Raw genomic sequence first — 26,821 nt, 5'->3', positions numbered from 1 at the left:
GTATTTTTTTAGTCTAATGACTAAAACGTAAATTTACTAATACTTAAGTGACTAGATGTAATTTAACCGTAGGCAAAAGAGATTGAAAGAGTGTGCAATCGGAACATATAGGGCAGATGAGAATCTTCCTCGGATGAAGTTGACTTCAAGACATATCTAAAAGAGTACGTGTCTTTTCAATAAACTGAATAAAGTACATATTTTTAGACCTTTATCAATCAATCATTTCAATTGAGCTTGTGAAAACCCGATTCATTTCCCCTTCCTCAAGTTTGTTTTTCGATTCAGGGTTGATATTGTTTCTGGGTTTCTTTCTTTTTTTGTTAAAGGAATAATCTTATCAAAATGGGTTCTTTGAAGAAGGAGGAAGAAATGGAGCAGATTGCGGAGGAACCCAAGGAGGCTATTTTATACGTTAATGGAGTCCGCAAAGTGTTGCCTGATGGATTTGCTCACTTCACTTTGCTGGAGTACCTCAGAGGTAATAACAATTTTGTTTGATTTTTGATTGGTTTTCCTTAAAAGGAGTATCGGAGAAAAGATTCAGAAAAGCTTGGGTTAAGCTTACTTTTGGCTTTTGTGCTTTTTTATTTATTGAATTCGAGAGGTAACTCGAGCTTATTTAAGATTACTGTTGGATTGCTTTATAGCAGTATTGAACTTTGTTTAGTGTTTGTTTTGGAAATGCTGGAAAAGGAATGGAGAAGGGAAGTTAAGTTTGGAAGTTTTGAGTCCAAAAGGATGAAAAAGAGAGATTGTTTCATTTCATGAGTTGTTAGTTTCGAAGAAAATAGAGAAAACTGGGAGGGGAAGAAAAGAAGAAAATGAAGTTCATAAAACCATAATTAGGTCTGGTTACATGTCCTAAAGCAAAGTTAATCATAAGATTGGTAGGGGATTAGAGCCAATTAATCAACCTACAAAATGCACGGGCAACTTATTTATATGACTTTAAGTAAACATTTTAATTGCCAAATTCTTTCACTTAACCTATAAACTGACTCAATAACTCAAGCTAATATTACCTTTCCTTGATGTTCTGCGTCCCATGTCTAAAGCTTCTGATATTTTGCAAATTGCCTTCTAACAGTTATTCTGTTTTCTTTAGGCAGAAAAGAGAACTTAGTGATTGTAATTTTAACGGTTATTTAAATTTGAGATATGTATGATCAGGTTTCAGCTTTTACAATGTTAAGGAACTGTGAGAGCAGTTTACTTTAGAACCTTAAGTTCGCATAATTCCTTTTAATTGTGGAACTATTTCATTTGAGAATTAACCTTGGCTACTTGTGTTACTGCTAACTTTATGTGTTTTATAGATTATGTTACTGCTAACTTTATGTGTTTTATAGATTATCAGTTTTCTAAATTTGTTTCTTCTTATTGAGGTCATCAAGTCTCGTTTCTTCCAATTTTGCATTACCCTTTTTTGTGTTTTTGCATATTTAGTGTTTTAACCAGAAATTAAAGTAGCAAAAAACTAATCTGGTTCTTTTTGTTGGTAAAGATGTTGGGTTGACAGGAACAAAGCTTGGCTGCGGTGAAGGTGGTTGTGGGGCTTGCACTGTCATGGTTTCTCATTACGATAGAAAGATGAAGAAATGCACGTGAGTCTATCTATCTGCCTTCTTTCTTCCAAATTTTAATGATGGTATTACTTAATGCTTTCTACCATCTCTCAGCATCTGTATAAAATAAATGCTTTCAAAACTTATTCCAGGCATTATGCTGTCAATGCATGCTTGACTCCTCTTTATTCCGTAGAAGGAATGCATGTTATTACGGTGGAGGGAATTGGGAACCGCAAACGTGGCTTGCACCCCATACAAGTAATATACATTTCTTGAGTTGGCTTGCTCTTAGTAGTGCCTTATTTGATTCTATTTATACCAATTTCTTAATTCTTGCGAGGAACTCTATTTTATTTATCTGGCTTGTAGATAATCTCATGATAGTTGAAAAAGTGATTGGTATTTTGATTGCTTGGGGTAAATGTGAGAGAATATTTCTTATTCATCTGCTGTTTTGGGTACACTGTCAATTCTTCATCTAAGTTGAATTTTTCTTTTGTGATCAAGATTGCTGATACAGGCAATATATAAAACTTGAATCTTCCTGTTTCATCTGGTGTCTAATTAGACGTAATCTAAGATGATAGCCTTTCTAAATTCCATTGTTTTTCCTAAAACTTATTTCGATAATAGTATTGTTCAGATTACAGGAAAGATAAGAGGAAGTAATATATGTCTGATTCAAATGACTTGAACTTATGTATGAAATATGCTAATAAAAACCAAAAAGAATCCTTATAGGAAAGAATGTTCCACTATCCCATTGTGACTTTCATATATCTCTGCAGGAATCATTAGCACGTTCTCATGGCTCCCAATGTGGATTTTGCACTCCTGGATTTATCATGTCATTGTATGCATTGTTGCGGTCAAGCAAAGCACCTCCTACTGAAGAGCAAATTGAAGAATCCCTTGCTGGAAACTTGTGTCGTTGCACTGGTTACAGACCAATTGTTGATTCATTTAGAGTTTTTTCTAAAAACAGCGATGCATTATTCGCAGATACATCTTCACTTAGCCTTAAGGAAGGCGAGTTTATTTGTCCTTCAACAGGTAATCCATGTTCCTGTGGGTCGAAAACTGTTCATGATGTAGACACCAATGATCAATCTATTGATGGTACCTGGTATAAACCTTTATCTTACAGTGAGGTAGATGGAAGCGCATATACAGATAAAGAACTTATTTTTCCTCCTGAGCTGTTACGAAGGAAATTAACTCCTTTAAATTTGAGTGGACTGGGAGGCCTTAAATGGTATCGTTCCTTAACAATTAAAGATGTGCTTGAGTTGAAGGAGAAATACCCGAATGTGAAATTGCTAGTAGGTAACACTGAAGTTGGTATCGAGATGAGGCTGAAGAGAATTCCATATAAAATTTTGACCTCTGTCGCTTATGTTCCTGAACTCAATATTTTAAATGTTAAGGATGATGGAATAGAGATAGGTGCTGCAGTACGACTGACTGAACTCTTGAATTTATTTAGAGAGGTTGTAACTCAACGTCCTGCTCATGAAACATCAGCATGCAAGGCCTTTATTGAGCAGTTAAAGTGGTTTGCTGGGACACAAATAAGAAATGTTGCATCTGTTGGGGGAAATGTGTGTACGGCTAGTCCAATTTCAGACTTAAACCCACTCTGGATGGCCGCTGGAGCAAAATTTCGAATCATCAACTGCAATGGGAATATAAGAACTACTCCTGCAGAAAATTTCTTCCTTGGGTACCGTAAAGTGGATTTGACCAGTAATGAAATATTACTGTCAATATTCTTACCATGGACTAAGCCCTTTGAATATGTCAAAGAATTTAAACAGGCACATAGAAGGGATGATGATATTGCCATTGTGAATGCTGGAATGCGTGTCTGTTTGGAGGAGAAAGGTGAAGAGTGGATTGTTTCAGATGCATCAATTGCTTATGGTGGGGTAGCGCCTCTCTCTTTATGTGCAACTAAAACAAAAGAATTTTTAATTGGAAAGGAATGGAACCGGGATGTACTACAAGGTGCTTTAAATGTCTTACGAACTGATGTTGTGCTCAAGGAAGATGCTCCTGGTGGGATGGTGGAGTTTCGAAGATCTTTGACCCTTGGATTCTTCTTTAAATTTTTCCTTTGGGTTTCACATCAAATCGAGGGAAATAAATCCATTAAGGAAAGTGTACCATTATCACATTTGTCAGCCATAAAGTCATTTCACCGTCCATCACTAGTTGCAAGTCAGGACTATGAAATCAGAAAACATGGAACATCTGTAGGTTCACCAGAGGTTCATCTATCAGCCAGGCTTCAGGTATGAAAATTCACAAGCTATTCTCCTTACTACTGAGTTTGTAGTTTTGAGTGGAAAGTTCAAAATGAAGGGTCCTGGTTACATTTGTTTTTAGATTTATGATAGTTTCTGTCGTTTTGTTACTGTTCACAGCTGTACCATTCTGTTCTGTTCTTTATCTGTCTTTTTTTTTTTTTTGTAATGCTACTTGGACACATCATTAGTAACGAATGGGATGATACTCTTTCTCACCGTTGTACATCTTTTGACTAGGTCATAAATTGTTAACAGATATTGACTAAGTGCTTTTGATTCTTACTTTTCACTGAGTTTTATCTCCAAGATTATCTTCATGATAGTGTTCATGGTATCATGTTCTTCAGGTTACTGGAGAGGCAGAATATACCGATGACACACCATTGCCTCCTAATGGTCTGCATGCAGCATTAGTTTTGAGCAAAAAGCCCCATGCTCGAATATTATCCATTGATGATTCAGGTGCCAAGTCTTCACCTGGCTTTGCTGGCATCTTCTTTGCCAAGGATATTCCTGGTGGTAATAAAATTGGACCAGTTGTCTTGGATGAGGAGCTATTTGCTTCAGAATTTGTCACTTGTGTAGGGCAGGTAAAAAGGCTTATTGAATACAATTTATTTAGTTAAACATTTCTCAGTGACAATCCTTGGCAAACCTTGAGAGGACGTAGAGAGGTTCCTTTACGTGCTTGAGAAACTATTGCCAGAGGTGCATCGGATGTGACATCCATTCAATACTGGTGGAAACTTGAGATAACCTTTTATACTGAACTTCAATAATCAACTCATACTAATTTGGAGAGAGGAAAATGAATTCCTTTATGTCTTATGTAAACACATTGCATTGAAACTGCTCTTATAATTTGTACAGGTTATAGGAATTGTGGTGGCTGATACCCATGAGAATGCAAAACTAGCGGCTGGAAAAGTTCATGTGGAGTATGAAGAGCTCCCAGCAATCTTGTCAATCGAGGATGCAGTCGTTGCCAAAAGTTTTCATCCCAACTCTCAGAAGTTTATGAGAAAAGGGGATGTAGATCTCTGTTTCCAATCAGATCAATGTGAAAAGATCATAGAGGGAAAAGTTCAAGTGGGAGGCCAAGAACACTTCTACTTGGAGACACAGAGCAGCTTAGTTTGGACCATGGACAGTGGCAATGAAGTTCATATGATTTCGTCCACTCAAGTAAGAATGCCAAAACTTATTCATTACTTATATTTCTTTTATTCACATGCCCTGATATGATTGAATTATTTATTGATAAATGCTTAGTCTCTTAACTCAAATTATTTATAGAGTTCAATCCACTTTTGATGGTTATCAATTAAATTATTATACATGTTCTGTTATTTTATTTTTCATGAAAATACTAGGAATTCATATAAGCTAGAAATGATGTAGAGAAATGTGGATAAATAATAGCTTAAAAATTCAGAAATGACTATAATATATAGTTATTGTGTATGTTGGCGTGTTTTATACAGCTCCTAGTTTGAGCGGGTTTGTCAGCTATCAGGCTTGTGATTATTTCCCCTTTGATGTGCTTGCCGTATTTTGTTTTCCCTTGTGTATTTGTATTTTCTTTCCCGGTTGTGTTCCTTATGATCATATATGTTTTGCTCGCCTTTGCACTTATTTATACCTATATTCAACAAATTTCTATACAACTGTTAACCTAAAAGGTAAGTAGGATGCTTTGTTAATTGTCTCTTTTGGCTAAATGCTTTATCTTGCGTCTTCTCTTTATATCATTTTATTATATTTTGGGAGATTGTGTAATTTTGTCATTATTTATGTGTAGGCCCCTCAAAAGCACCAGAAATATGTTTCTCATGTTCTTGGTCTTCCTATGTCTAAAGTAGTTTGTAAAACTAAACGGATCGGTGGTGGATTTGGTGGAAAGGAGACTAGATCAGCTTTCATTGCTGCTGCTGCTGCTGTGCCATCTTATCTGCTGAATAGGCCAGTGAAATTAACACTGGATAGAGATATCGACATGATTACATCGGGGCAGCGCCACAGCTTTCTTGGAAAGTACAAGGTACTGACTACCAAGTGGAATAACATGATGGATCAATCTAGGAAAACATTTAAATATTGTATTAGTTTGGTATATTTATTTTTTTTATATTTTTGGTTTGTGTTTAAATCTTTTAATTGTGAAAATAAGAAGGAACAAAGCCTTATGGCTGAGCATCTTTGAATCGATAACAGTTTTTTTTAACATCAATTTTATGGCCCAGCTGACTTCAATCAATTGCACTCATTTTGTTTGCATATGTCTGAGCTTGTTTTTATGTTTATGATCGAATAGCATAACAGTAGAATAAATTACTTCGTCTAGGTTGGATTTACAAATAAGGGAGAAGTGCTGGCTTTGGATCTTCAAATCTACAATAATGCTGGAAATTCGTTGGATCTGTCCCTTGCGATACTTGAGCGTGCTATGTTTCACTCAGACAATGTCTATGAGATACCGAATGTCAGAATTTTTGGAAGTGTCTGCTTCACTAATTTTCCAAGTAACACCGCATTCCGAGGATTTGGTGGTCCTCAAGGTATGCTTATAGCTGAGAATTGGATTCAAAGAATTGCTTTAGAACTTAAAAAGAGTCCAGAAGAGATTAGGGTAAGTTTTATATTTATGTTACTTTATTACCTTCAATCATACCATTGTTAAAAAAAGCAATATCATGGCTCATTATTGAAAATTGTGTCAGGAGATTAACTTTCAAGGTGAAGGATCAATAACGCATTATGGTCAACAATTAAAACACTGTACTCTGGCTCAGGTCTGGAATGAGCTGAAAGTATCTTGCGACTTTCTGAAGGTTCGAGAAGAAGTTGATGAATTTAATCTTCAAAACCGGTGGAAGAAGCGTGGTATTGCTATGATTCCAACAAAATTTGGCATATCATTTACAACTAAGTTCATGAATCAGGTAAACATCATAGACTATTTATTTAGGGTTGTCTTTATGTAGGGAGTTTGTTTCTGCAAATGTTTTTCCAGGCTATATTTGTTTGATTGATATATTCTTAGGAATATTACATGCGTGTAGAATGAGAAGTTATCTCTTTCAATGTATATCATTCATAATCGTGTTTCTTTCAATGACCATTTTTTAAAAAATATATATATTTTCGATCACTGTAGGCGGGAGCTCTTGTTAATGTCTACACTGATGGTACTGTTTTAGTTACACATGGTGGTGTTGAGATGGGGCAAGGTTTACATACAAAAGTTGCTCAAGTTGCTGCATCTGCCTTCAATATCCCTCTCAGTTCCGTCTTTATATCAGATACAAGTACTGACAAGGTAGAAAGCTAAGATTGCAATTTGGCAATTCTTTATTTTTCATATATTATCTGAATTACCTTTTGCTAACCATTAGCTGTTTTCAAAAGCTTTTTAATTTAGTGGCAGCCTTTCATGTGTAGTTGGCCTCAGCTAGATGATAACAGAACCATAAAATAAGAAGTTACAAAGACCGAATCTAAAGATATTTATAAATCTTACTTGTTATGTGTAGGTGACAATCAAAATCACAGATGTATTTGAGAGGCCAAGGGTGTCACGTAGAAATTGATGATAAAAAATTAATTGCACCATAAAATTTTATTGTTGAAACATGAAACGATATATAAACGTGGGTTTCAAACTAATCTAATGAACTGATCTTGCAAAATAATGCTTGCACCATCACTAATCGCAGCAAATCCATAAAAGATTTTCTCAAGTCAAGAATTATATTCTCTACTAATTAGCTTCTGTTTATGTTTAATCATCCATCTGGTGAATATTAAAATACCATTTCCATAATAAACTATTTTCTAATTTCGTGTTGCATCCATCTTTTGCTGTTTAGGTTCCTAATGCTTCTCCAACAGCAGCTTCTGCTAGTTCTGATATGTATGCAGCTGCAGCTTTGGATGCATGTGAGCAGATAAAGGCAAGGATGGAACCAATTGCTTCACAGCACAATTTTAGTTCATTTGCTGAGGTATTATTTCTTCCGTAATTTTGCAGATCAATTACTGCATACTATTGTCTACACTACTATTTTAAAGAATAATTTCTTTTCCTTAGAACTCTTTTTCTTCCCAACCTTTTCCTATTGAATAGTGGTAAACGTTTATGAAGGTTGCGGTTGAAGTTGATAGTTTAGTTTCTTTTGTTTTGCTGTGTTCTATAAGCAAATTGTACCATCACAAAGTTAATAATACGGGTTTATTATGTTTTATTCTCGTTAAATTTGACAAAATTTAGTTGATTCAATAGTTTTTAAGACCAGAGGTTAGGTTGGAACTAGTTGTGCAAGTCAATAGTTGATGTTTATTTAGCGAAGAAATGCAACTCAATACTTCTGACATGCTTTGTTTTTCTTTTAATTTTACCTAGCTGGTCACTGCATGTTACTTGGAGCGAATAGACCTTTCTGCCCATGGATTTTACATCACACCTGATATTGGCTTTGATTGGAGCACCGGAAAAGGAAAGCCATTCAGTTACTATACCTATGGGGCTGCATTCGCTGAGGTCGAAATCGATACATTGACCGGAGATTTCCACACAAGAACAGCAAATGTTTTCATGGATCTAGGATACTCTCTCAATCCTGCAATAGATGTTGGCCAGGTGCATTCCCTTGCTTCTTTTTAATTAGACTGATCATTCGAACTTAATTATACTTTTCAAGTTGAAATGTCTATTCGCCTTGGTGATATCTGCAAGAAACGAGCTATGATATGCACATCACTTTAGCTTGGATATGTAATTGTTCCGGGATTATGAATGTTAATTTCATATTACAAGAACCCATTGAGTGGTGACCACTCAGTAGCCTTAGTGGTAAAAGGGAATGTTGTTCTCCCTAGAGGATCTGAGTTTGAGAAGCTGCGTCTGCAGGGTGTGTGCGTTAAATAAAAGTCGTACCTGCTGTTTAGTTACAGGTCGTTAATTTCCAATCTTAACTTCTAGCTTATTGACAAGCTAATGTCTCTATATGTTATTCGATCTTTTAATGCAGGTTGAAGGTGCATTTATCCAAGGTCTTGGTTGGGTTGCCTTGGAAGAACTTAAGTGGGGTGATGCGTCTCATAAATGGATTCCGTCTGGCTGCTTGTACACATGTGGACCTGGAAGTTACAAAATTCCGTCTCTAAATGATATTCCATTCAAGTTTAATGTTTCTCTATTGAAGGTACCGTTGAAGACGCGTCTTCTTCTTCTTTTCTCTCCAAGCCTCATATCAGTGTTGCATCTTAAACATTTTCATGTCCGTAGAAGTAGTTTAACAAGTTGATTATTTCCTTAAGGTTAGTTGCAGGGTCATTTCTTATTCCATTTGCAGCTGGAACTTTGTGCTTTGCCACCTATTTGTTAATTTGGAAAGTAGTTCTTTTGGTTCTAGATAATTTGAAGTCTTTGTTTATATGTTTGCGTGCTAGCGTGCAGGGGAATCCAAATGTAAAAGCGATTCATTCATCGAAAGCTGTTGGCGAGCCTCCGTTTTTCATGGCTTCATCTGTTTTCTTTGCCATCAAAGACGCCATTTTAGCTGCCAGAGCAGAAACGGGTCATGCCGGGTGGTTTCCGCTCGATAATCCCGCAACACCGGAACGAATAAGAATGGCGTGCCTAGATGAATTTACAGCGCCATTTGTAAGCTCTGATTTCCACCCAAAGCTTAGTGTTTGAGACGACCTGTACAATTGCAGGCAGAGTTTCAATTATGCCATGATCTGATATACATTTTTCTGCAACTCTACTTTCATGTGGCAAGGGGAATGTATGCGGTCGATTTAGTAGTTTATACATTAATAACTAAATAAGTTATTGATTAAATCATTAAAATTGAACATATCAAATCAATTTTAAGTATGAAATAAACTTGATACACTGAGTTGATATATTTTTTCACTTTTAAAATTTATTTATTTATACGGTAAATAAGCACGAAACAAGAGAATTATTGTTATTTCTTGAGGTCTTAGATTCGAGCATCATGAATGTCATGAGTATAAATATTTAATTTTAAATGATTAAGAGTTATTTTTTAACAAATTATCTACTTGCATGCAAGGATGGGCAAGATAATACAATTAAAGCTATAAAAATATAACTCAATTAGTTGATTTTTTGCAAATACTTTTTATTCCACTAGTGGATTGCCAAACGGAGAACATGTCTGGTCTAATTTTTCTTGTATGGTAAAATTTGATTTAAATAATAAAATACTCTTCCAAACATTTGTTTTTTTTTTGGTTAACCAAGAGCCTGCATACTCCTACTGCTGCAGTTTTATGTCACTCTAGCATATTATTTTAAACCCAGAAAACTGATAACTTTTATTTTACATTTTGACAGGTTCTAGGAGAGAACTGGTTCATAAGTTACCCAACACCAAATACAAGTCAATAATACATTAAGGTCTAGGAGAGAACTGGTTCAAGCAAAAAAATTCATTTTAAAATTCATTTAAAATTACTATTATCAATAATCATTACGGTCATGAAGTTTCGTACGTCATTTTAAAATTCATTTGGTTATTGGAGATTTCACTATAAAAACTATCAAGCCCACCAGTGTGTTGCACACAATAGTAATAGGAATTGTCCTTAATTTGTGTAGAGTTGAAGTTCAAAGTAGCGGAAGTTTTAAGTGCCTTGTTCTGCCCTAGATGGCCAAGATTTGGCCACACTTAGCATTTGCTTTGGCATGGTGCTTGATAATCAATACTGTAGCGGCTCAAGTCTTATGGTGATCCTCCTCATCCACCACCACCTCCGTACTACTATGCATCACCTGCATATGCACCATATGAATATGAGTCTCCACCATCTCCTGAGTACTACTCACCACCACCGTACTACTATGCATCACCTGCACCTGCACCATACGAATATGAGTCTCCACCATCTCCTGAGTACTACTCATCTTCTCCTTCTCCTTCTCCCTCTCCTTCATATGTTTACAAATCACAAACACTCCTGCCATATGAGTACGAGTCGCCAACACCTCCTCCTCCTCCTCCATATGAGTATAAGTCACCACCACTTCCGTACGTATACAAGCCACCTCCTCCACCTCCTTATAAGTACAAATCACCTCATCCTCCTCCATATGAGTACAAGTCACCACCACCACCTCCATACGTATACAAATCACCTCCTCCACCTCTGTATAAGTACAAATCACCTCCTCCTCCATATGTATACAAGTCACCTCCTCCGCCTCCGTACGTTTATAAGTCACCTCCACCTCCTCCATACGTTTATGAGTCACCTCCACCACCTCCATACACATACAAGTCACCGCCAGCTCCCTCGTATTACAAGTAATCTCTAGTCTCTCCCTCCGTTTAAAGGTCCTCGCGTCTTCCATCGTCATCTCGTTTCATCTCCAAGTTTCTACCTCCACCTCCTCAAATTTTCAGGTCTCCACCCCCACCATCTACATTCTGTGTGATAATATTACTACAATAGTAGCTTCTTTACTCGCCTTGCAGTTCCACTGTCATTTAGTATATCTAAGATCGATGCATATGTTTGTTGTTGGTGTAATAAGAGAAAGGCATGCCATTATTACCACAAGCAATCACCAGTTGGTTCTCAGTAAACCCTAGTGATTATCGAGGGTTGAGTTTTCTGTAAGTATTTGATATATATTTCGGTGAAGGGAAAAGAGACACAATTCTCACAACAACTCTTGTATTATTCAAACTATCTTTTTGTATTTTCTCTCTTACCTTCTTACATGAGAATACAAATCTATTTATAGCCTTAGACATGACTCTTAAAATTCGTATTTAAAAACAGAATTAAAACAATTCAAAACCAGAAAACAACACAGTAATTTCTGACCCTTCACTACTAAAACTGCTATAACTTTCTCTAGAGAAATCCAATCGACTTGAAATTTGTTGCACCTGAAAATAGACTTCAATAGCTTTAATTTGATAGGTTATACACCCATAATGGTTAACGTTTGCCCCTTAAAATTGTCATTTAAAAACAGCCTTAAATCTGTCCACTGTGCAGTTACGAATTTAATGGCAAATTAAGTTTATTTACCAACACCCCTCCTTAAACTTAATTCTCTTCTGTCCTTCATGCCAAGTAGATTTCTTATTTTCTCAAAAAGTCTTGTGGACAGTGGCTTTGTAAAGATGTCAGCTGCTTAGTCTTCACTTTTCATATACACCAGTTCTATCTCATTTTCCTTCACGTGCTCTCGGATGAAATGGAACTTCAGGTCAATATGCTTACTTCTTTCATGATGGACATGATTCTTTGCCAATTCAATCGCTGATCTACTATCCAAGTAAATTTGTGTGGCATTCTCTTGAGCAAAATTTAGCTCCTTCAGCAATCTTCTCAACCAAATCACATGACACACACAACTTCTTGCTGCCATATACTCTACTTCGCACGTAGAGAGTGTTACGACTGGTTGTTTCTTTGATATCCAAGTGAATGTCGTGTCCCCCAAAAAGAACACATATCCCGATGTACTCTTTCGATCATCCACATCACCGCACCAATCGCTATCGGAATATCCCACTAGCATGAAATCTTCAGCTTTTGTGTAGAATAACCCAAGGGATTCAGTTCCATGAATATACCGCAAAATTCTCTTTACTGCTTTCAAATGCGTGTAGACTGGCTCCTCCATGAATCTACTTACAACACTAACGCTATAAGAAATGTCTGACCTTGTGCATGTGAGATAACGAAGACTCCCAACTAGACTTCGGTACTTGGTCGCATCTACTCGTTCTCCACCATCAAACTTAGAAAGTTTTGCCCCGGGTTCCATTGGTGTCAATACCGGATTACAATCCTCCATTTTGTTTCTTTTTAGAATTTCTTTTGCATATTTTTCTTGTGACACAAAAATCCCAATATTTTCTTGTCTAACCTCCAGGCCAAGAAAGTACTTCATCAAACCCAAATTTGTCATTTCGAACTCCCGAGTCATAGCCTCTTTAAAATCTTTTATCATCTCCTCATTATTCCCCATGAATATAAGATCATCAACATAAAGAGCTACAAACAACAAGTTACCTTTTTCTTTCTTCACATACAATGCATGCTCGTATGGGCATTGAGTAAACCCGTTCTTCTTGAAGTAAGTGTCGATGCAGGTATTCCAAGTTCGAAGTGCTTGCTTCAGTCCATAAAGTGCCTTCTTTAATTTCAGCACCTTCTTTTCTTCCCCAATTTTCATGTACCTAGGTGGTTGCTCTACATACACCTCTTCTTCTAGCACACCATTCAAAAATGTTGACTTGACATCCATTTGAAAAATTTTCCATTTGAATTGAGCTGTTTGAGAAATGAGAAGGCGAATCGTCTCCATTCTTGTAACTAGGGCAAACATTTCATCATAGTCTATCCCCGCCTTTTGTCGATACCCCTTTGCAACTAGCATTGCCTTGTACCGCTCTATCTCACCTTGAGCATTCATCTTCTTTTTGTATATCCATTTTACTCCTATGGGCTGACTTCCTTTTGACAATTCAACCAGCTCCCAAGTTTGGTTTCGCTCAATTGCTTTTATTTCTTCATCCATGGTTGCTTGTCACTTCTCATTCTGTACCGCTTCTTCAAATGTAATTATTTCGGCATCCGCCAAAAGACAAATTAAATGTACCTCACTTGCTGAGTCGTACAAATCTTACATGCTTTGCATCCATGGTTGTCTTGGCTCATCTTCATCATTGATTGTTGGTGAATTTACCGGTGTGTTTGTTGGTGTAATGATTGCACCGGTAGATGCTTCTCCTTTCTCGAATATCACTTCCGTTGATTTTTCCCAATCCCATGAACTTGATTCGTTTACATGCACATCTCGGCTGACTACTACTTTCTTCTCTATTGGATCAAACAACTTGAAACCTTTTGTCTTTTCATCATAGCCGATAATGATATATCTTTTGCTTTTGTCATCGAGCTTGATTCTTCTTTGATCCGGTACATGCGCATAGGCCACACTACCGAATACTTTGAAATGCGATACGGTCGGTTTTCGTCCACTCCAAGCTTCTTGTGGTATTTGGTTCACCAATTTCGCATGTGGGCACTGATTTTGAACATACACGGTGCATTGAACCGCTTCTGCCCAAAATTCTTTAGGCATGTATTTGCTATTCAACATGGATCGAACCATGTCAAGAATAGTCCGATTTTTCCTCTCAGCCACACCGTTTTGTTGAGGTGAGTAGGGTGCAGTTAAAAGCCTCTTGATTCCTTGTTCCTCGCAATATTTCGTAAAGGCAGTTGACATGTACTCTCCGCCTCTATCTGACCGTAAAGCCTTGATATAATGCCCGGTTGTCTTCTCTACTAACACATTGAATTTTTTGAACACCTCGAATGCCTCAGATTTTTCCATCAAAAAATAAACCCAAGTTTTCGTTGTGCAATCATCAATAAAAGTGATAAAATACCTTTTCTCACTGAATGACTTTGGTGTGATAGGACCGCATATGTCGGTGTGTATCAACTCGAGAGACCTCCTTGCATGATATTATGTTTTTTTTTTAAATCTTCCTCGCTTGTTTGCTAAGTACACATCCCTCGCAAAATTTCTTAATGTAATCCATGTCAGGTACCTCGCGTACCATATCCTTTCTTGCTAACTCTTTTAGGCCACCATAATGCAAGTGTTCGAATCGTAAGTGCCACAACAATGCCTTATCCTCCATGTTGACTTGCAAACATCTTTCTCGCACCTTTCTCAAGTTAAGTTTGAACATTCGATTCTTGGCCATATCCACACGTGCAAGCAACTGACTTTTTTTGTCCTTCAAGTGCAATATTCGGTCTCTCATGAAAATTGAATATCCCTTCTCCAATAATTACCCCATGCTAAGGATATTACTCTTCAAATCGGGCACATAATAAACATCCTCAATCGATCATTCTTTACCATCTTTCTGAGAAAAACATATTTTACCTCAGCCCTTTACTTGAACCTTTGATGCATCTCCAAATGACACGTGCCCTTCTTCTATCTCTTACATCTCCACAAAGAGATGTTTGTGCCCGCACATATGATTACTAGCGCTGGTATCAAGATACCACACCGTGTCGCTGTCAGGAACGATATTTTTGTAGGCCATCATGAGAACACCATATTCTCTTGTCTCCTCTTTCGCGACTAGATTCACATTTTCTTCTACCTTTTTCTCGGAATAGCACTCCTTTGCATAGTGCCTATGATTTTCGCAATTATAGCATTCGACATTTGATTTGCACTCTTTTGCATAGTGCCCATGCTTGCCGCAGTTGTAGAACTCAACATTTGAATGATTTGACCGACCGCCTCTCCCACGATCACGTCCTCTACCTCGCCAATTTTGTTGGTTTGACTGCCCCTTCTCCTCATAGTATCCACCTCGACTGCGGCCTCCACCACCGCGACCATTGTTGCGACCTCCACGGTCGCGCCCTCTACCTCTAAAGTTTTGAGTATAGAGTACCTTTTCGTCTTTGATAGACACCTTGGCTTGCAGTGCTTCCTCAAGCGACTCATTCTTATTTTTTCTTCTTGCGTTGCTCATGTGCCTCTAGTGACCCAGTGAGATCGTCTATAGTTAGCTCCTCCAGGTCCTTCGACTCTTCAATAGCACATACAATATTCTCGAAATCATCAGTTAGTGACCGCAAAATTTTCTCCACAACCCTCGAGTCCTTTAGAGTTTTACCATTGCACTTGAGCTGATTTACCACAGTTTGCACACGCGTGATGTAGTCGGATACACCTTCCGACTCCTTCATCTTCATACCCTCCAACTCACCGTGTAGAGTTTGGAGTCTTACTTGCTTTACTCGGTCAGTCCCCTTGAATACTTTTTGCAACGTATCTTATGCTTCCTTGCCAATTGTCGCGCTCGCTATCTTTTCAAAGTTCGACTCGTCAACCGCTTGAAACAGCATGTATAGCGATGTCTTGTCCTTCATTCGTGTATTTTTCAATGTCTTTATTTCATTTACTGTCATATCTTCAGTATTCTCTGGTTCGGTGAAACCGTTCTTGACTACTTCCTATGCATCTTGGGCCCCAAGCAGTGCTCGCATTTGAATGCTCCAGTTGTTGTAGTTGGCTTTCTTCAGTCGTGGTACTGGCATACCCGACATTTTCTCGTAATTTGTCATTGGCTCTGATACCAATTTGTAAGTATTTGATATATATTTTGGTGGAGGGAAAAGAAACACAATTATCATAACAACTCTTGTATTATTCAAACTATCTTTTTGTATTTTCTCTCTTACCTTCTTACATGAGAATACAAATCTATTTATAGCCTTAGACACGACTCTTAAAATTCGTATTTAAAAACATAATTAAAACAACTCAAAATTAGAAAACAACACAATAAATTCTTACCCTTCACTACTAAAACTGCTATAACTTTCTCTAGAGAAATCCAATCGACTTGAAATTTGTTGCACCTGAAAATAGACTTCAATAGCTTTAATTTGATAGGTTATACACCCATAATGGTTAACGTTTTCCCCTTCAAATTGTCATTTAAAAACATCCTTAAATTTGTCCATTGTGCAGTTACGAATTTAATGACAAATTAAGTTTATTCACCAACAGTTTCGCTATGTTCTCCATAAACTTTCATTTATACTAATGATTTAGACTCTCATGTTCTTCTTTATCAGTTTATGTGTGCTTAAATACAAAAGATGCAAAATAATATAAATTTATCAAATTCTTCTATGATTTCTCAATTGCTTTCACTTAAAAATTAAATGATATTAAACCATTAAACATACCATTAAATATTGATTAAACAAACGCAAATAAACCACGACTTTGAATAGAGTGCTCTCCATTGATGTGCTCATCGCCATTACGAACTAGTCTTTGTAGTTTTACACAAGATTTCCACATATATTCTGAATCTCCTTTGAAGATCCATTTTTGTGAGCAAGGCCGGTTTTGAGTATTTTTTGTTTTGCCTCGAGGAGAAATAAAAAAAATCTCTTAGTTCAAATGAAATTTAAGAAATATGTAATATACAATTTATATTATACTTTTTTTATTAAATTAAACAAAAAGTAATTCATTATGATATAAAAAATATCAAAAATATATTCAAGCATGCAAATACTTATAAAAAAAACCTTATCTTCAAGCATTTCTTGATATAGAATCATTGATCATAGTGTCAACATCTATGTTTTTCAACGCATTTTTCTTAATACATAATATAGCATTTGGAAATAAAAGAACAATCTTATATAGAATTCGAAAATATATAAAAATCAAAAGAAATAATTTGGAAACATGATCTTATCTAGAATTTTAAGAACAATCTTCAATATGATTCAAGCACCACAATTGTCTTGAATGTTCTACATAATGCCTTTTATGATTAATGCAATCAACATATTTATATTTAAAAAAATTAGATAAAAATGTTTGATTCTTAACTAAAAATCATTTGTAACGGAGAGAACGTATGATAACTTGTTGGGCCTAAAATGAATTAGTGAGGTTGTATGTAATACTGATATATCACAAAAAAGATACCGAAAATTGTGATTTAATAAGCAATGGTCTTACAATTAATTGAAATTGTCTGACCAATGACTCAACAATGCCATTTTGTTTATATTCAATATTTATTTCAATAGACATGATGTAATATATGAAAGTTTGAGACTTGGATTCACCAACGTTATCAAGACAAATTGTATTTATGGAAAAACCTAAAAAATGTGCTCATAATTTGTTTACTTGAGCAAATAATCTTACAAATGATAAATTACAAGTTGATAATAAGGATACATGTGATCATCTAGTTAATGTAATTATTAAAACTATAAAATATATAAATGGTCCAACAAGAAGGGTGTGTCGACAAATATTACCATGTATTCGTTCTAAAAATTTAATAGATTCATATATAATTTGTTTTGTTTGCTTGTGCATGGTGGCTTTGACGAGACGTGAACCATTCGAGAACCATTGTCTCATTGGCGATTGCGAATCTGGCCTCATGTGTGTCTAATTTGTTTGTTGAAAAGTTGATATGAGACCATTGATGACATGTCCTCGGCAAGTGGGAGAAAAGAACATACGTCACGATCGTTGGGTTTCTTTTAGAACAAACGACTATCGCTTAGCAACGACTGCTCTCATCTCCTTGGGCATCTAAGGTTTTTATCTCAACTATCAGATCCTACGATTGAACGTTCTCGACAACGGTAGCGCACCATATTAAGGTTTTTGCATATTGGATTAGGTTAGGGTTTTGTTATAATGACTGTTTCAAAGCTTTTCAAAAGAAAAATCTCCAAAATAAATATTAACGTTTACTAACCTTCGAAACAAGTCTTTTTAAATTTAAGAATTTGGTGCAATAAATCAAATATAAAATTATGGAATTGTAGCTCATATTAAAAAAAGAGAGTTGTTGGTGTGCTCTACCTAACATTTCTCCAACGTAGAATATAAATTTATAAACGATTTTACTCGAATGACAGAAACTGTGGAAAGTAGATATAGAAATGTATGAATAAAAAACGAGAAGAAAATTGTTTGATAATGATTGCTCAACACCTCTTTATACGCAATGTTTGAATTCGAGACCTCAAAGAATAACAACAATGAAAGACGGAACTATGATTCTAATTCAAGGGGGCAAAGTATAAGTAACAATAGAAAATAGGAAGGATAAAATCAAAATAAACCAAAATGAGAGGAGTTAAATAAAAATTTAAAAGTCTAAATACATATTGATCTTTATATTTTTTAATAATAAAAAATCAGGGAAAACAATGACCTCCTAATCTTACACAACCTCGTTCCTAACAACAATACCTTTTTGATTTTTTGAGCAACAAAGAGTCATGTTAAGATAATGAGGCAATCACATTAGCACATCACGTGTGCAATGATCATGTTATTGTTCTGTTAAGTCATTAATGATGAAGTGACATAAGTGTACTTAAAACTAAATATTAGTGTTAAATTTAACTAAATTGAAAGTTTGATGATATAAATGTGTCGGCACTTAAAGTTTGAGATATCTTAAGTATTATTTCCTAAAATATTTGCATAAGTTAAACATTGACCAGGCGTTGAACTTTTGATTCGGTCACTGGGTTCTTTCACATAGTTGGGGAATGTGTTGCCTCTCTCAGAGTCATCGTATATTATATAACCTCCTAAAGCACGACTCTCCGCTTCACTAAAACACATCTAACCTTCTTCTCTTTCTTTGCTTGAGATTCTGTCAGCCATGTCTTATTATTCTTCTTCTTCTTCCTTGCTTCCACAAACTCTAAAAGTAGGCATCGTGGGTTTCGGCACATTTGGGCAGTTCCTGGTAAAGACAATGATCAAACAAGGCCTTACCATAAGGGCTACTTCTCGGACTGATCATTACCACCTCTCTCATCAATTGGGTGTTTCCTTCTTCGGGTAGATTCTATTCTAAATTTAATTTATATCTTCATAAACGGATGCTTTGTTTTTGTAAAACCCTATGTTTTTACAATTTCAGGGATCTAGTTTCATTTCTTGAAGCAGATAATGATGTGATATTGTTATCCACATCAATCCTCTCTCTATCCGAGGCCTTTACATTGCCTTAAACGCCGGACACTGTTCGTCGACGTGCTTTCGGTTAAAGAACACCCGAGAAACCTTCTATTGCAAGTACGATATTATTGTTTTTCTTCAATCCTCGGGAATATTTATTTTGTCCATGTTGAAAATGGTGGGTTTTCCTTTTTGTTTTTGGTTTTCTTCAGGTTTTGCCGGAGGAGATGGATGTGCTCTGCACTCGTCCCATGTTTGGACCTGAAAGTGGGAAAAACGGATGGATCCATGAACACGAAAAGCTTCGAAACACTAGTTAAATTGGTAAGAGGAGCCATGGAAACATAAAAAGCTAAAGGGATGACATAAAATGATGTTTGAATGCAGAAAGAAAGCACCACCAGTGACAGTTTCGATCTGTTCAGTGGAGTATTCATCCATAAGAGGTTTGCTCCGCAAAAGGTATGTGTCCAAAGCATCCAACTTTCTACTAACACATTTAGGAACACTAATGTTGTCTGCAATGATGCAGTTGAAGAACCTAGAGCATTCTTTCGAAATGTCAAGCAGAGGCTGCTAAAGAGGATGACTGAGGAACGAAATCTCAGCAAGGTCTGACCATGCCATGGTCTCTCGCTAACAAAAACGTTATAGTAATTTATCAGCTCCATTTCTGGTGTTTAAATGGATTCATAGATTGTAATAATAGGGCCAAGCAAGCCACATGATAGGCTAAAGTATACAAAAATGTAAAAAAAAAAACTAAAATATATGATAATATGAAATTTTCAAGGAAGAGGAGTAATATATGCAGATATATTTTTCGTATTATCGTTTTAACTTTGTTGAGCATTAATACCATGAAGTGAGTAATCTAAATTCCAATTAAATTGGATAAGGTCCAATTTACAACACTTGACAAGAAGAAAACAAAAATTTTACTCATGATATCAATCATTCATTATGCTTTATTGCTTGAAGTACAGGATACAACGCAGTTTGAAACAAAAAAAAAAAAAATCCAACAAACCGTATATATCTTCAAACTGTTTCAATATTAATGATAAGTTGAAAGTTAACAAATTTATGAAAAATATTATAAATCAATTGAGAAGAGAAAATATCATATTAGTAAATCTTTGAAGGTGGTGAAGACTTACTTAGAGTGAGGAGGTGGGGAAGTCTTGACATGTGAGGGGTAGGGTTTAGGAAGAATGGGATGAGGATGAGGCTTGGGATGTGTGGTGGAGGGAATTTGTAGCAATAAGGAGAGGGGCAGTGATTTGGCGGTGTTGGATAGGAGTTAGAAAATTTATTTTAAGGTGTCAAATTTAAAAATTATGTAACCATTTTCTTCTTAAGTTTAAAACTTTTTTTGTTAAATATATCTTAAAAGATAAGGTCAATTTATTTTTTAAAGGGTGTCCAAATCTTATGTTGAAAACATTTTTGATATTTCGATATAACAAATTAAATTTAAATAAATTTTAAGATTTTACAAATGATTTTACAAATGATTTTACAAATTATATTCGATTCAATTAATCGAATATCAAATTATTACTCCAAGTTTTTCAAGATCAATTTTAATCCTTACTAAATGTGTAAAATTGTGATTTGTACTTAAACTATTTTTGAAACAATTTTCACAAAGTATTTTGAACCAAAATCAAGCCTTAAATCAATTTTTCAAAGGCATGCACCGATGCATCAGTCCATGCATCGATGCACCTATGATTTAATTGAACATCGAATGCATTTCATGCACCGATGCATTCTCCATGCATCGATGCACCAGGCTATTTTTCAAACATCGAATGCATTTTATGCATCGATGCATCCTTAGTGCACCGATGCACTAAGTGTCCCAACGGTCAAAATATTTGAATTTTACACTGATGCACTGATGCATCCTTGATCATGCATCGATGCATGAGACGCTCCACCCAGAAAAATTAATTATTTTCACACTTAAACGGCTCTATTGACTCCACTAATCATTCCCAACGTTCAGAAGTGATTCAAGGTGTATTTAAACAAGCTTAGGAGCCATTGATCAAAAACAAGAAACATCAAGCAACTAGAATCAAGAGAGAATCAAAGAGAAAGCATCAAACCTCAAGTTTGAGCATTTCAAGCCTATTTTCATTCAATATTCATTTTACTTTCAAGAACAGTTATTGTGCTCAATTGTATTCATCTTTGAGTGTTCTTTTCTTTGTTCTAGAATTGTGCAAACAATCTACCTTGTGAGGTTTTTCTTGTAAGTTTGCAAATTTGTAATCTTCTCTTTGAGAAAAGAGTGTTATCAAGAATTTGGGTATATTCTTGAGGGAGTTGTAAGGTTATCTCTTTGGCCTCAAAATAAAGAAAAAATTATTGAATTTGTTGGAAAATCCTTAGTGTGGATAGCTAAGGTAGTGGACGTAGACTTTGGTTGATAAAGTCGAACCACTCTAAATCGATGTGCAATTTCTTTCAATTTTCTGCAAAAGCTTCCACCAAAAATTTTAATTGCCAATTCACCCCCTTCTTGGCCGATTCCGTCAATCGATTAACTCAACAATTGGCATCAGAGCCTAACTCATTTGAAGGTTTAATCGCCTCTTGAGTAGATCCGGGAAGAGTTAAATCGATAAAGATGGCGTCCACTTCCGGTTCATTCTCCATGGAAGAATCCAGACCAATTGACGTGCCTCCACACTTTAATGGAACAAATTATCGTCGTTGGAAAAAGCTTATGATGATATTTATCCAAACATTTGATATGGAAGCTTGGATGATGATCGAGAAAGGATATTCTTCTCCTAAAAAGAAGGCAAAGAAGTGGAGTGATCAAGAACGGAAGAAAGCTCAACAAAATACAAAAGCTATGCACATGTTGTGTTGTGCAATTGATCCTAATGTATATAAAGGAGTTTCTTCCTGTTCAAATGCCAATGAGATGTGGGATAAGCTTGAGGAGATCTATGGAGACAAGGAAGAAGAAGAACCAATAAAGGTGATGTCTCTATTAGCTCTCACAGAGCCAAAGGTATCTTCTAACTCAAATAGATTAAATTCAAAATCTTTTAATGAGTTACAAGATGCTTATGATGAATTATTTTCGGAGTTTGAGACCATGAACTCCAAATACAATAAATTGATTTCTAAATTTATTGCTAAAAATGATCTTCTTTTGAAAGCTAAAACAGACTTGGAAAATCCAAAATGAAAAAGGTTACTCTATAACTAGTGTTAGGAGTGATCATGGTACTAAATTTGAAAATCTTGGATTTATTGATTTTTGTAATTCTAATGGTATTAGCCACAATTTTTCAGCACCTAGAACCCCTCAACAAAATGGAGTTGTTGAGAGGAAAAATCGAACTTTAGAAGAAATGGCTAGAACCATGCTTTGTGAAAATAATTTGCCAAAATATTTTTGGGCGGAAGCCACAAATACCGCTTGTTATGTTGTAAATCGAGTAATGATTAGGCCAACTTTAAAGAAAACTCCATATGAAATTCTCAAAAATAAAAAGCCTAACATTAGCTATTTTCATCCTTTTGGATGTAAATGTTTTGTTTTAAACAACGGTAAAGAAAACCTTGGCAAATTTGATGCTAAAAGTGATGAAGGAATTTTTCTGAGTTATTCCTTGAATTATAAAGCTTATCGTGTATTTAATAAAAGAACTTTAGTTGTAGAAGAGTCTATACATGTTGTTTTCGATGATAATCTCCTTCCGAAGAATGATTCTTGTGGTAATGATGATGTAGGTATTGTATAAGCAAATAACGTTAGACATGACGTTGGAGAATCATCATCAAAGGAAGAAACAAAGGATGAGGAAACTCATGATCCCCTCGAGAATCCAACCATTGAAGAAGGGGAAGTATCTTATCCAAGAGAGTACAACTATGTCAAGGATGGTGAGGTTATAGGTGATCCATCCAAAGGGGTAACAACTCGATCTTCTCTTAGAAATATTTGTAATTATGTTGCATTTATTTCATGCATAGAGCCTAAGAATATTAAAGAAGCATTAAATGATGAACATTGGATTATGGCTATGCAAGAAGACTTAAATCAATTTGAGAGAAGTAAAGTATTGACATTAGTTGAAAGGCCTAGTAATAAATCTACTGTAGGTACTAGATGGGTATTTAGGAATAAGCTTGATGAGAGTGGTCATATAGTGAGAAACAAGGCTAGACTTGTTGCTCAAGGATATACTCAAGAAGAAGGCATAGACTATGATGAAACATACGCTCCCGTAGCTAGGATTGAAGCAATTAGAATGTTATTAGCATTTGCATGTTTCAATGAATTTAAATTATATCAAATGGATGTTAAAAGTGCATTTTTAAATGGTTTTATAAAAGAAGAAGTGTATGTGGAACAACCTCCAAGTTTTGAAGATTCAAAATTTCCAGATCATGTTCTTAAATTGACAAAAGCTCTTTATGGTTTAAAACAAGCTCCTAGAGTTTGGTATGAAAGATTGTCAAATTTTTTAATTGAAAAAGGTTTTTCAAAAGGAAAGGTTGATACTACATTGTTTTTAAAGCATAAAGGTAAAGATTTATTAGTAGTTCAAATTTATGTTGATGATATAATATTTGGTTCTACTAATGATGTTCTTTGCCAAGAATTTTCTAAGCTAATGCAAAGTGAGTTCGAGATGAGCATGATGGGGTAGCTCTCATTTTTCTTGGTACTCCAAATCAAGCAAAAAAAAAAGATGGCATCTTCATCAATCAAGCTAAGTACGTCAAATATATGCTCAAGAAGTTTGGACTGGAAAATGGCAAACCTCATGATACTCCAATGAGCTCTTAAACAAAGCTTGACTTAGATGAATGAGGTAAATGTGTAGATGTTAAATTATATAGATCCATGATTGGCTATAAATTATATAGATCCATGATTGGCTCATTGCTTTATCTAACCGCAAGTAGACCGGATATTATGTTTAGTGTTTGCTTGTGTGCTAGGTTTCAATCATGTCCTAAAGAATCACATTTACTAGCCGTTAAGAGAATCTTTAGATACCTTAAGGACACTCCTAGTATAGAACTTTGGTATCCTAGAGACTCTAGTTTTAGCTTGCATGCCTTCTCTGATGTGGATTATGAAGGATGTAAATTAGATAGGAAAAGCACCTCCGATACTTGCCAATTCCTTGGAAATATGCTGATTTCTTGGTTTTCAATGAAACAAAATTGTGTTGCATTATCTACCACTGAAGCGGAATACATTTCAGTCGGTAGTTGTTGTGCACAAGTTTTATGGATGAAACAACAACTTTTTGATTATGGAATTGAAGTAAGTACTATTCCTATCAAGTGTGACAATACTAGTGCTATTTGTCTCACTAAAAATCCCATCCATCACTCTAGAACTAAACACATTGAAATTAGACATCACTTCATTAGAGACCATGTCGCTAAGGAAGAAGTAGTTCTAGAATTTGTTGATACTTTGCATCAATTAGCGGATATTTTTACAAAACCCTTAGATAAGGAAAGTTTTTGGACACTTAGGAGAGAATTAGGTTTAACTAACCTATCTTCACTTAGTGTTTAAAATAATTCAGCACTTTTAATAAATACTGAAAAATGCTTATATTAATAATTTTTGATTGCATCCTTGCTATTAGTTAGGGGGAGTTTATGATTCTTAGTGAAAATTAATTTTATGTTCAAATAAAGTTTAAAGACTAATTTAATTGATTGAACATAATTAATTTTTTATATATGAGTTGCCAATACCACTAGAGCCTATTAATTTAGCATTTTTAAGCGTTTAAAACGGATTTTTGACATTTTTATGCCTAATGCACCGATGCACTTAACAATGCATCGATGCATCCCTTTGAATGTGCATCGATGCATCCGCATGATGCACCGATGCATGCCTTGAATATGCATCGATGCATAAGACCATTCACCGATGCATCCGTCAAGTTTTAGGTTAAATTGCTTCATCTTCTTCATTATTCTAAAACCCCAAAACTCTCCAAACCGGCCATTCGACCCCTCTCTCCCTCAAATCTCTATTTTTGCTCAAAATCTTTGGGAAATCATCGAATTCTTCAAGATTTTCATCCTACAAACCTGTTACAATCATTAAATCGCACAAAACAACTCCTCATTCCCCTCAATCCGAATTTTTCAAGGTATTGTTTACAAAAACTCTATTTTATTAATTTTTGAACTTAGGACTAGTTTAGATTAGTTCTAGTTTGAAATAATTATCGGGCATTGGTTATATGATGATTCTAAACTAGTTTCTACAACGAATTTCATCAAAAACACATAATTTTTCAAAATTATTTTTAAATTTTGAATTTAAAAAAAATTATTCTTTTTCAAAAATTAAGTGATAGTTTTTTATTTAATTGTGTTGTTTTCATGAAAACTATACATATTATGATATTATTTTAAAATAGTTTTTCAAAACTATGCCCATTAGGATTATGTTAGAGAACCTTGAATTATTGAGGACTCATTTGAGTTTTGGGATTGATTTTTGTGCATACATGTTTTTTTTTAAATTGCAGGTGATATTTCTTTTCCAAATTCCCTAACCATGTCTAATCCCAAACGCCCTATGTCCTCCTCGAGTCGGTCTCACCAAAACTGTCCTCCCGCTCCTAGACCCCAAAATCCATCCAATATTTCTTCATCCCTCATTAGTACTTGTTTTAACATGCCTGAAAACCGTAGGGATGAATTGTACTCTAGGTACATGAACTCCTTCCAATCCTATCGTATTAGGGAAGAGCGTATTCCTTCTCTACAAGCTATGATAAAACTTGAATTTGAATACCTCTCAATTCTTCGCCGATGGAAGTTTGATAAACTCTTTTCTCTTCAACCCATCGTCTTTCACCAACTTGTCCGCATTTTTTATTCCAATGTGGTTTGTATTCAGAACACAACTCAGTGCGGTACTATAGCGATTAGATCCTATCTTTTAGGATAATAGATCACTATTACTTCTGAATCTATCGCATCTCATTTTGGTTTAGATGACGAGGGTTTATTTAATGAGAAGGAAGATGTGGAATATCCATATCTCCCTAATGCTAGTGTCAGTACCTTTAGGTCTCACCACGATCGATTTCTTCACTTAATGATCTCTTGGTGGTTTAGACCATCCGCAGGTCGGTACTCCACACTACGTACTAGAGACTTATGGTGGATGCACTGTATAAAGAACAAAAAGAAAATCAATTTTCCACATATTGTCTTTAGCGCGCTTGTCGATATCATAAACATCATTCCCTCAAAGCATGTAGAAACCCTACCTTATGGTTGTCTACTAAGCAATTTGTTTATCAAACTCGGCCTAGATGTCTCCCTCGACAATCCTATCCCGC

The 26,821-nt window shown here is 35.5% G+C and overlaps 1 protein-coding gene and 2 long non-coding RNA genes across 3 annotated transcripts; all 3 read left to right on the top strand.

Moving 5' to 3' along the window:
* Window positions 1-283: 283 nt before the first annotated feature.
* Window positions 284-9,678, top strand: LOC120202913 (xanthine dehydrogenase 1-like). The gene is made up of 14 exons (XM_039203267.1): window positions 284-481; window positions 1,508-1,607; window positions 1,721-1,829; window positions 2,360-3,865; window positions 4,228-4,470; window positions 4,751-5,065; window positions 5,682-5,921; window positions 6,225-6,509; window positions 6,601-6,822; window positions 7,038-7,199; window positions 7,750-7,884; window positions 8,283-8,519; window positions 8,911-9,084; window positions 9,339-9,678. Exons 1-14 carry the CDS (start codon window positions 346-348, stop codon window positions 9,579-9,581), a joined length of 4,107 nt encoding a protein of 1,368 aa, XP_039059198.1. The 5' UTR covers window positions 284-345; the 3' UTR covers window positions 9,582-9,678.
* A 9,529-nt stretch (window positions 9,679-19,207) lies between these two features.
* Window positions 19,208-19,722, top strand: LOC120195987. The gene is made up of 3 exons (XR_005523130.1): window positions 19,208-19,331; window positions 19,414-19,568; window positions 19,664-19,722. It is a non-coding gene; the product is annotated as an uncharacterized LOC120195987 (long non-coding RNA).
* Window positions 19,723-19,735: 13 nt separating this feature from the next.
* On the top strand, window positions 19,736-20,113 carry LOC120196055. The gene is made up of 3 exons (XR_005523134.1): window positions 19,736-19,775; window positions 19,839-19,913; window positions 19,984-20,113. It is a non-coding gene; the product is annotated as an uncharacterized LOC120196055 (long non-coding RNA).
* Window positions 20,114-26,821: the final 6,708 nt, after the last annotated feature.

The sequence above is a fragment of the Hibiscus syriacus genome, unplaced genomic scaffold (assembly GCF_006381635.1).
Source record: "Hibiscus syriacus cultivar Baekdansim isolate YM2019G1 unplaced genomic scaffold, ASM638163v2 tig00000340_pilon, whole genome shotgun sequence".
NCBI classification, from domain to species: domain Eukaryota; kingdom Viridiplantae; phylum Streptophyta; class Magnoliopsida; order Malvales; family Malvaceae; genus Hibiscus; species Hibiscus syriacus.
This window is presented reverse-complemented; position numbering and strand designations above follow the sequence as displayed.

What these genes read in the sequence shown, in the direction of transcription:
- LOC120202913 (XM_039203267.1), top strand. Translation starts at nt 346, where the DNA reads ATGGGTTCTTTGAAGAAGGAGGAAGAAATGGAGCAGATTGCGGAGGAA. An exon ending in GTGGCTTGCACCCCATACAA is followed by an intron (nt 1,830 to 2,359) that starts GTAATATACATT and finishes ATATCTCTGCAG; the next exon opens with GAATCATTAGCACGTTCTCA. An exon ending in ATTTTAGTTCATTTGCTGAG is followed by an intron (nt 7,885 to 8,282) that starts GTATTATTTCTT and finishes AATTTTACCTAG; the next exon opens with CTGGTCACTGCATGTTACTT.